The sequence below is a fragment of the Bombina bombina genome, chromosome 5, assembly GCF_027579735.1.
Source record: "Bombina bombina isolate aBomBom1 chromosome 5, aBomBom1.pri, whole genome shotgun sequence".
NCBI classification, from domain to species: Eukaryota; Metazoa; Chordata; class Amphibia; order Anura; family Bombinatoridae; genus Bombina; species Bombina bombina.
The window spans coordinates 395,829,677-395,840,093 of NC_069503.1; the positions used below are offsets into that span (position 1 = coordinate 395,829,677).

At 36.7% G+C, this 10,417-nt stretch overlaps 1 protein-coding gene across 1 annotated transcript; it reads left to right on the forward strand.

The window, feature by feature from the left end:
* The first annotated feature begins 1,538 nt into the window (after positions 1-1,538).
* On the forward strand, positions 1,539-10,071 carry RPL15 (ribosomal protein L15). The gene is made up of 4 exons (XM_053714229.1): positions 1,539-1,617; positions 2,414-2,594; positions 2,906-3,042; positions 9,709-10,071. The coding sequence occupies exons 2-4, from the start codon at positions 2,423-2,425 to the stop codon at positions 10,012-10,014; spliced, it is 615 nt and encodes a 204-aa protein (XP_053570204.1). The 5' UTR covers positions 1,539-1,617; positions 2,414-2,422; the 3' UTR covers positions 10,015-10,071.
* Positions 10,072-10,417: the final 346 nt, after the last annotated feature.

The window sequence follows — 10,417 nt, forward strand, 5'->3', positions numbered from 1 at the left end:
TAACGCATGCGCTATTTGCGAACAGCCATTACGCAAAACTTGTAATCTAGCTGTCAGTAATGTATTTCTGAAGTTTTTTGTGCAACTTTTTAATTTTTCCAAACGGTTAACCACAGCTCTGAAATAGCGGTAAGGATTCTAGCGTAAATCAAGATTGAGCTAGTGAAATCATGATTTTGCTCAACTTTAAATAACAGCGCAATTTAAACGGCATGCAAACGGTCGTAAAAACCCTAGTGCAATCGTTTGCGCGCCACTTGTAATCTAGCCCTATATGTTTTGCTGCTGTTGTTTCCATAGGATAGTGCAAAGTGACGCTGCTCCCGCGAATCTCCTTATATGCTCTAGCGCCTCCCTGCGAAGGCCCGCCTCACACTTTGAAAAACACTGTTCTATACAATGCAACTATAATGTTACTCCCATTTATTAAAATGTATCACTTTATTTAGGGAGTACCTGTGGCAAAGATTTATGTGACATGTTTCAGGATGTTGCTGAAAGTCACTCCCCCCCCCTTTTCCTTTTATAAATGACAGCTATAATCTGTCAAGGATTTGTGGAAGGGGAAAAAAAACAGAATTATTATGATGTAAAGCATAAAGTCTCATTTAAAGGGACAGTCAAGTCAAAATAAAACTTTCATGATTCAGATAGGGCATGCAATTTTAAACAACTTTCCAGCTTACTTTTATCATCAAATTTGCTTTGTACTCTTGGTATTATTTGTTGAAAGCTAAACCTAGGTAGGCTCAAACAGATTTCTAAGGCGTTGAAGGTCGCCTCTTATCTCAGTGCATTTTGACAGTTTTTGACAGACAGCGCTAGACGCTAGTTCATATGTGACATACATAACATTGTGCTCACTCATGTGGAGTTATTTATGAGTCAGCACTGATTGGCTAAAATGCAAGTCTGTCGAATGAACCGAGATAAGGGGCAAAGGCTTAGATACAAGGTAATCACAGAGGTGTAAATTGTTCTAATGATGATAATGATGGCTATGCAAAACTGTGGAATGGGTCATATAGGGTTTATCTAAGAATGTTCAAGTAGACAGTCCCTTTAACTGTAACCTCACTCGCAGAACCTGCTATTGCACTTAGAAATAATCTGTGCCCTAACTCTTTTCATTTTTCTTTCATTAGTTTTATGGTGACCTATGTAGTCACGAATTTAAAGTGTTTCAAGTGCGAATCTGGACTATCTATATATATATTTTTATTTTTTTATTTTTTTAGGAACATGCGTTTTTTATATAAAATGTGTAATAAAAAAATAACTCACTCGCTATTTTTTGGGCATTCATGTACCGATACAAATTTGTAGTATATTGTATTAGGAATAATATGAAAAAAAGAATTTCCTGGCCACTTAGAAAAGTCATAATTTTTATTAATGTATCAGTTTGAATATACAGTACAATCTAAATGATAATGATCCTTCATGTCTTCTATTGCAGCGATTGACCAAAAACAACCCCAAATTTAGTTCGCATTTTAAACTACATTTCCCAGCAGCCTTTAACTTTTTTGGGCCCCGGAAGTCGTAGTGCTCCTGACGTCGACATAAGGAATGCTGGGTAGCTCTGTCTTTCCTTTCCGGCTGCCGACGCATTAGGTAATGGAAGTGCCGTTTCATTCTTCATTTTCAATCCTTTCCCAATCCTGTTTAGATATAATCCATCCGTGCACGAAGCTTTGTTAATACGTTTCTGAAACATGTTGACCTTCACTTCACGGGTTCTCTAGGAAACATTATTAGAGTATTACGTGTAGTTTGTCCCACGAAGTGACAACCGCTCCCAGTAGCTAGTGGCGGGCCACAGAGTGCTAAAGTGACTCCTAACAAGAGCACGTGATTCTATTCCCTTTCCTGATGAATCTGAATTTTTGTGTTCTTGTTAGAATTATATTGTCCTGGTGTTATTTGCTGAGAATGCTGCACCTGGTATTTGAGCGTTACTAGGCCTTATATAGCTGTCCAGCCCACACATTGGGAATGCATTACTGTTTTATGAGTTCTCAATTCCTTGTATGTTTTAACATTAAACACGTGAATTGGTGAACGTTTTAGGAAAAGTGAATTCACGTTGCTACAATTTGGAAGTTGCTATTTCGGCTACATTTCTGTTAACGTGACAGTTATGCTCCTATATGTTCTGCTTGACGTATGTTTATTTTACTTCTTTGAGATGGCCATGTCATATCCAATGTTACCATTTGAGTGGGTTATTACCGCCTTGTTTTTTATTATGCTGTTATATTCCAATTTAATAATGGCAGGCAGTGTTTGGGATTAGCAAACTCTTAGTGTATAAGGTTTATGCAATTAGTGGTTTGCATAGTAATGATAATTTTAAGTTTCTAAAGGGATGTAGTCCTATTTTATATAAATGTGTTAATATTCTTTGTAGTAAGTCACCATGGGTGCGTACAAGTACATGCAAGAGCTATGGAGGAAGAAGCAGTCAGATGTGATGAGGTTCCTCTTGCGTGTTCGATGCTGGCAGTACCGCCAACTGTCTTCTCTCCACCGTGCTCCACGTCCTACACGACCAGACAAGGCTCGCAGACTGGGTTACAAAGCTAAGCAAGGTAATTTTTTTAAAAGTGTTTTTTAATTCTAAGTGAAGCATTAGTGCAAAATATTAAGATGGCAATCATTCTTAGTAGGCTGTGATCTAATCAACAAACCGATCTTGTGCCATTTAAGTTGTAATACATAATAAACTATTTCATATGTAACTTAGGACTTTGAAACTGATTAATCCTGCTTGTGTAACTTTTTTTTTTTTTAAATAGTGTTATTTTAGAGTTTAGGTAAACAAACTTTGGCTTATTCAACTATTAAACTGGCAATGCAGTACTCTCTAAGATTTACAGTTTGCATTTATTCTTTTTAACAGGATATGTTATTTACCGTATCCGGGTTCGCCGTGGAGGTCGCAAACGTCCAGTACCCAAGGGTGCAACTTACGGAAAGCCTGTGCATCATGGTATTAACCAGCTCAAGTTTGCCCGTAGTCTGCAGTCTACTGCTGAGGTGAGTGGTCCTGCTAAACTACTCATAGGCTACTGCCAAGGAAAAGCTAATTTGTTTTCATGGATTGAGTTAACATTGATTTAAAATGTAATTGTAAATTTTCCTGTTTAAAGTTTAATTCTCCCTCTTTGGTTTAAGTCAGCTGTAATGATGGAAAAAACATTTCAATATTGAAAAATGTTCTATGCCTCCACCTGCTACAATCATGTATAGATATTATAGCTATATAACTACAAATATTGAAATATGGATATTTCTAGGTATTACCTGCAAGAGCCTGAGCCACTGACTTACCTGTGCTCACACGTGGTGCCCTAAACTTCATTATTAAAGGGACAGTATACATCCAAACAATAGTGTACTAGTAAAATCAAGCATTACATAAGCCTTGTAATATACAATAATTACATATTTTGCAGCTAGATCTAAGAAACGTTTTTGTTTTTAGTGTTATGTATACATAATATTCCCTTCTATCAGAGCTAGGGGTTTTCCCACAGTCCCTAACTAGCTGCCTACAGCCAGGAAATCATTGGCCGACAATGGCTGTCTGAGATCTATGTAATCTGAACAGCTAAGCTGTGAATTTTTAATTCACAAACTCATAAGAGCAGCACAGACAGCATTGGTAGCTAAAATTAGACAGCTCTGTCTGGTTATACCTACGATCTGTTTACTTACTTCCCTGTGTACCTGGTTACCATGACACAGAGCTGAAAATGTAACTTCACTGTCTGCTGTTTGAAAGATCAAAGCCAGAATCAGAGTGAAGTTATATTTTCAGTACCGTGTGATAGAAGAAACTTGTTACATTTGTGTTGGGGTAACCAGGTGCACAGGAAAATAAGAGGTAGAAAGGGCTGTCTGATTCTTAGATGCCACAGTTGTGTCTGTGCTGCTTATGATTTTAGGAATTGATCATCTCACAGCTCGGCTGTTCAGATTACATTGCTGACAGCCATGTCGGCCAGTGGCTCCCTGGCTGTAAGCATCTAGTTAGAGAGTGTGGGGAAAAACCCTAGCTCTACTAGAAGTGAATACTATGTACACATAGCACTAAATCCACAAGTTTTTTTTCTTGTAATGTGTATTTCAGTTTATCATGTGATGCTTGATTTTACAAGTACTTAATTTTGGTGTATACTGTCCATTTTTAAATGCATTGCTTATTTTAAGTAACTTGAGTCCTTGACTGGAATATGCCTACATATCTGTTGATTTTAACCACTTGCGGTGTACTACCTCCTTGGTTCAGCTGTCTCATGCCTCTAGTGCACATCACTGACTCGTCCAAAGTAGAGTTGTGCAACTAGGTGGGTTGTGCAGATTGTGAATGGCCATACTGTCTACTCTGAAGTTTAAAGGGTCGTGCTGAAATATGTCACTGGGAGCTAGCTGGTGGCGCCACACACCCCTTAAAAGACCAGTAAATAGTGTAGTTGCATAATCAACAAATTTGTAGATTAATTTTTTTTTTTACAAATTTCGTTTGTCTATTTCCACTCCTGTATCATGTGACGGCCATCAGCCAATCATACATGCATATACTCAGTAGCTGGTGATTTAAAGTGTAAATATAAAGACTGCACATTTTTATTGAAGTAAAGTTTAAAAAAATGCATGCTCTATCTGAATCGTGAGTTTAATTTTGTAGTGCATTGCTGCTCAGTAGATAACTTGCACCATTTGCTTAACCCGTTTGCAATGGTTATATACAGAGTAAAAAAGGATGCTCTTAACACGTGTGGGGTTTTTTCCGCTTGGGACCCAGCACTAATAGCCCTTTTTAAACAATACCATGAATTTTACAATAGTCAGTCTCTAAAATCTGGACTGGCGCCTATAGCTCTTGAATGTAAATCTTGGCCAGACATGAGAGCTTTAATTCTTTTGCAGCCTTACACTGCCAATCAAGAATACTTTCTATATTCACAGAATGATCTAGGTTTTCTGATTTTTATGGAGTGCATTGCATTTGCAACTAACTTTGTCTTGAAGAGAATTTTTTTTTTTTTGTCAAAGCCCCCTCCAGCTCAATGTTTTTTTTTTAAATCTACAACTTCAGAAAAGCTGAATATGTCTCAGTAATGGTAAATGTACCTATATAGTAAATTATACCACAAGACCGACCATTCAGATTTCCCAAATAGGTAATAGTAATGTTCAATCCTAGCGTTTTTGAAATGCTAGGATTTACCAGTGCTACAAATAAAGGGGACTTTCAAGCATGAAGTATAAAATAAAAAAAATTCACGCTGAAAGTTCCTTTATGTTCAGTGCGTTCCGCACACTTCATAATGCGTAAAAATTCCATAGCGATTGGTCCAGTGATAGGGGACATACGACAAAGATTTGTGATAAAATACAAAACATAACAAAACTAAACAAATCTAGTACAGGAGGAAGAGGTCCATGCTCCGGAGAGCTCAGTATGTATTTTTACAAATGGCTGTTCCTGTACTTAAAGGGACAGTCTAGTCCAAAATAAACTTTCATGATTCAGCTAATGTAATTTTAAACAATTTTCTAATTTACTTTTATCACCAATGTTGCTTTATTTTGGTATTAGTTGAAAGCTAAACCTAGGAGGTTCATATGCTAATTTCTAAGCCCTTAAAGGCCGCCTCTTCTCTCATGGCATTTTGACATTTTTTCACCACTAGAGGGTCTTAGTTCATGTGTCATATAAATAACACTATGCTCACAGACGTGGAGTTTAGGTGAGCCAGCTCTTAAAGGCTAAAATGCAAGTCTGTTTAAAGAACTGAAATAAAGGGGCAGTCTGCAGAGGCTTGGATACAACGCAATCAGAGGTAAAACAGGTATTTGTGGTGTTTGTGCAAAACTAGGGAATGGGTAACTAAGGGATTATCTAGCTTTTTTTTTTTTTTTTTTTTTTTTTTTTTTTTAAATAAATTCCGGTGTAGACTGTCCCTTTTTGTTCATCTTGAAGGATACAAGGCCCACCTCCTGTTTCCAATCCTCCTACCCGTCTAGATTGTAATGTACGTTCCCATGGGAATAGGGCCCTCAATTCCCCCTGTATTTGTCTGTAAAATTGTCTTATCGTATTTTTTCCACTGTACTGTTATCCTTGTACCCATGGACAGCGCTGCGGAATCTGTCGGCGCTTTATAAATAAAGAATACATACACGCTTTAAAGGGGCAGTCTATACCAGAATTTGTATTGTTTAAAAAGATAGATAATCCCTTTATTACCCATTGCCCAGTTTTGCCAACATGTTTATATTTATATACTTTTTACCTCTGATTACCTTGTATCTAAGCCTCTGCAGACTGCCCATTATCTCAGTGCTTTTGACACATGCAGTTTAGCAATCAGTGTGGACTCCTAAATAACTCTACGGGAGTGAGCACAATGTTATCTATGATTCACAATAACTAGTACTGTCTAACTGAACATTTTTCAAAATGCTCTGATCTAGGAGGCGGTTTTCAACGGTTTTGAAATCGGTTTGAGCCTACCTAGGTTTAGCTTTTCAAAAATACCACTAAGGGAACAAAGCAAGTTTGATGATAAATGTAAATTTGAAAGTTAACAATTGCATGCCCTGTCTGAATCATGAAAGTTTAATTTTGACTAGACTGTCCCTTTTTAACTTGCTAAACAGCTATAAGCATATCCTCTAGGAGTGAAGGGGGAGAGAGAGCTAGATAACTATTTTTTTTTGTGTGGCTGCTTAAATTGAATTTTAAAGCTTTTTTTTTTTATACTATGCACCCAATTCATAGTATTGATTTGGGAAAACTTAGTTACAAAATGGTTTTTATTTATAGCTGGAAATCTTATTAAAGGAATAGTAAATTCAGATTTTAAAATTTAAACTTGTCATGATTCAGAGCATGACATTTTAAACAACTTTACTATCTACATGTTATCTAGCTTGCTTTGCTCTTTCTGTATATTTGTTGAAAAGCATACCTAGGTAGGCTCAGGAATATATGCACGGCTAACAGCTTATTGGTGGCTCTACATATGCCTCTTGCCATTGGCTCATGCAGTGTGTTCAGCTAGCTCCCAGTAGTGTTGCTGCCCTTGTTTTCGAAAAAGATGCCAAGAGAATGAAGCAAAATTAATTGAAGTAGATTGGGAAGATGTTTAAAATGTGTTCTATCTGAATCCTGAAAGAGAAAACATTTGGATTTTATCTCCTTTTTAAAGGGACACTAAAATACCATGCACCTCTCGAATCATGGGTGCTGTCATTATGGAGCCTAGGTTTATACTACAGGTATCTGATGGAGATTTGCGAAAATTTGAATGCTGCATTCTCTACAGAAAAAATTCATTATTTCTTGAAATATACTTGGGGACATACCAGTGTACTTTCATATCACCACGTTGAACACTAATACTGTGTCTTTTGCAAAATGTTGTAGAGGTGTTATTGGCATCTACATTTTTGTATACTTTTTCTAGACTTTCAAATTCTGACAGTACTTTTTCTATAGCTAGTGATGTTGACTTTAAATGTATTGAAGCAAAATATTAACTTTTTTTTAAGGTGCAGTATACACCAATTTTTCATATAGCTGTATGTAATACACTACTATGAAGATTATGCACAGAAACTGATCTCAAAATCTAGTATAAAAACGTAGATGCTCCCAGTTAAGCAGTGTTGATGAGGTTAGTCTGGGGCACCCAGTTAAAGGGGCTAGGAAAGCACGAAGAGTAGACACCCCCCCCCCTCTCCTGCATATGAAAAGTTATAAACAAAACTATATATTACAAAAACACTCCCAGTTGGGATATAGGCAGCCCCCGGGTTACAGACATCCGACTTAATTACAACTCATACTTACAAACGGAGAAAACAGAGCTTTATCGCCAATCCTTCTATCCAGGATAACCCCAAATACTCAAAATCAAATTGTCACAAGGACATAAAGTGATGTGAAACTTTCTGAACAGGGGCACAGATGGCAAAACAAACTCTTCCCTATGCTATCCAAAACTAAACTGTTTGGCTAGAGTTTCACCTAAAAAAAAGTGCTTGTTCCGACCTTCATACAAATTCAACTTAATAACAAACCTACAGAACTTATCTTGTTCATAACCTGGGGGCTGCCTGTATAAAAATCGATGATCTACACAACATTTAGGCAAATACAAATCTAGTGTACAATGAATGTCCCTTTAACGAGTATAGAAGTAATTGAATGAGAAATTCATACTGCTTTTAAAGCGGCTCTGATTTGTGTGCATAGCATAAAGCCATTCATTTTTGATTTTTTTTTAACTGGATAACACCCCTCAAACCAAAATGCAGAGTATTTCAGGGGTACAACACTTAACATGCTTTAAAGGACCAGTAAACACAAATGCAAGATGACAATACAAATGAGTAGTAGATTATCATTTTTTTATTTATTTTTTGGGAAGTAAATTGGAAAGTTGTTTAAAATTACATGCTGTATCTGAATCATGAAAATTTTAATTTGACTTAAGTGTCCCTTTAAGGGACATGCTCTGTAATAACAAGACATTTCTGTTGTTGCTATAGAATAACATATCAGCCAAGTCTTAATGTTTCTAAAACAAATTAACATCCTTTATTACTGCAATTATTTTTCAATAGCCAAACTCCACCAACCATTTGCTTTAGAGGAGCCAATCTGGGCTTAGTCCGCAGACAACAAAGCTAGTAACTAGTGTAGTTGGTAGAATAACTGTTTTGCAGTTAAGTTAGTCAATTAGGGATAGCAGGTTTATAACCTTGAAATCATTGGTACTTTTTAAGGTATGAGTTAGAAATTGCCTTATTTTCAGAGCTAAATGACATGAAAAGTGAGCAAAATAATGAATATATTGCTAAGTTTCATTATGAATAACTAAATATTTTTATTTAAATATCAAGATGTTTACTAGTCCTTTAAGCATTACCTGTTCAACATTGCTGTTTTCAGAGGCCAAAGGTAAATGTGCTTCTACACTGATCTACATTAGTTTCACACAAACTAGTGTAAAGGCTGTTAACCAAAGGGTTAAACACATTTCACCTTGTAGCTATTCTAGGAATACAAAAAGGATGTCTGCCCTCACTTCATGTAGATAGTGGTGAGCTAATGACTGTTACACTGGCATTGCACACTAGAATAGCAGGGAATTATCTGGTCTTAGAAGTTTGTGGTAATTCAGCTTATTCCTGCTCTGTCTACAAATTGTCTGAACTTTATGAGCTCCAGTATAAGCTAGAGCAGTGTTTTTTCAACCAGTGTGCCACGGCAGACTGACAACAGTGTGACATATTTTTTAAACTTTGCTTGTTTTTTACTCCCATTGCAGGGGTAGTTTGTAGGAGGCATGGCATAACAGCACAATACATACAGTATGTGTGTGTTTGTGTGTATGTGTATATATACATGCTGTATTAGGCAACAATGTGTGTTTTTTTTTTTTTTTTTTTTTTTTAATTTTGGGATGGTGGTGTGCCACAGGTTTTTTTTAATGTAAAAAAGTGTGCCACAGCAAAAAAGGTTAATCACTGAGCTAGAGTTTAATTTCTGTACACTGGTATTTACAGCACAAGTTTACTCGCATGTTTTATGCGAGTATTAAGCTTTTTTTTCTGTTTGTATTTTTTTTTATTATATCTTGTAATATATAGCCTTACATGATTTGCCTTTACCATTTCTTCTAGGAGCGTGCTGGCCGTCACTGCGGTGGGTTGAGAGTTCTTGCCTCTTACTGGGTTGGTGAAGATTCAACATACAAGTTCTTTGAGGTCATTCTAATTGATACTTTCCATAAGGCCATTAGACGCAACCCAGACACCCAATGGATCACAAAACCAGTGCACAAGCACAGGGAGATGCGTGGGCTGACATCTGCTGGCAAGAAGAGCCGTGGTCTGGGCAAAGGCCACAAGTTCCATCTCACAATCGGTGGTTCTCGTCGTGCTTGCTGGAGAAGGCGCAATACTCTTCAGCTCCACCGTTATCGCTAAATCTGATTGTACTTGTATATTTCACATTAAAAGTCTGCAAAGACTATAGTGAGCGTTTTTTTGTGTTTTTTTTTGTGGTGGTTTTTTTTATACTAAAAAAAGTTGTGTTAAGACTGCATCAAAAAAAAATTCCCTTATGTGAACAAGAGGAAAATGCACATAGATGAATTACATATTTGAATAGAAACATATTTGCAATATTTTTTATTTATATTTTTATGTTGGCATTTTTCTCTGCATGTGAAGTATAGCTAGATATTCAGTTCACTGGCGTTTTAAATGCAGCTGCTCAGAGCGCAAGTGGAGCCTGTCTCATGTCGGCAATTAACAAATTGAGTCATTACCAGATGGTGCAAGTGCTGTTTAAAATGCTGGTGGACGTTGCATACTTAAATACACATTT

Bases quoted from the DNA above. Each gene is read 5' to 3' on its own strand.
- RPL15 (XM_053714229.1), top strand. From the start codon at position 2,423: ATGGGTGCGTACAAGTACATGCAAGAGCTATGGAGGAAGAAGCAGTCA. The intron at 2,595-2,905 runs GTAATTTTTTTA...TCTTTTTAACAG, and splicing joins GGGTTACAAAGCTAAGCAAG to GATATGTTATTTACCGTATC. The intron at 3,043-9,708 runs GTGAGTGGTCCT...CATTTCTTCTAG, and splicing joins GTCTGCAGTCTACTGCTGAG to GAGCGTGCTGGCCGTCACTG.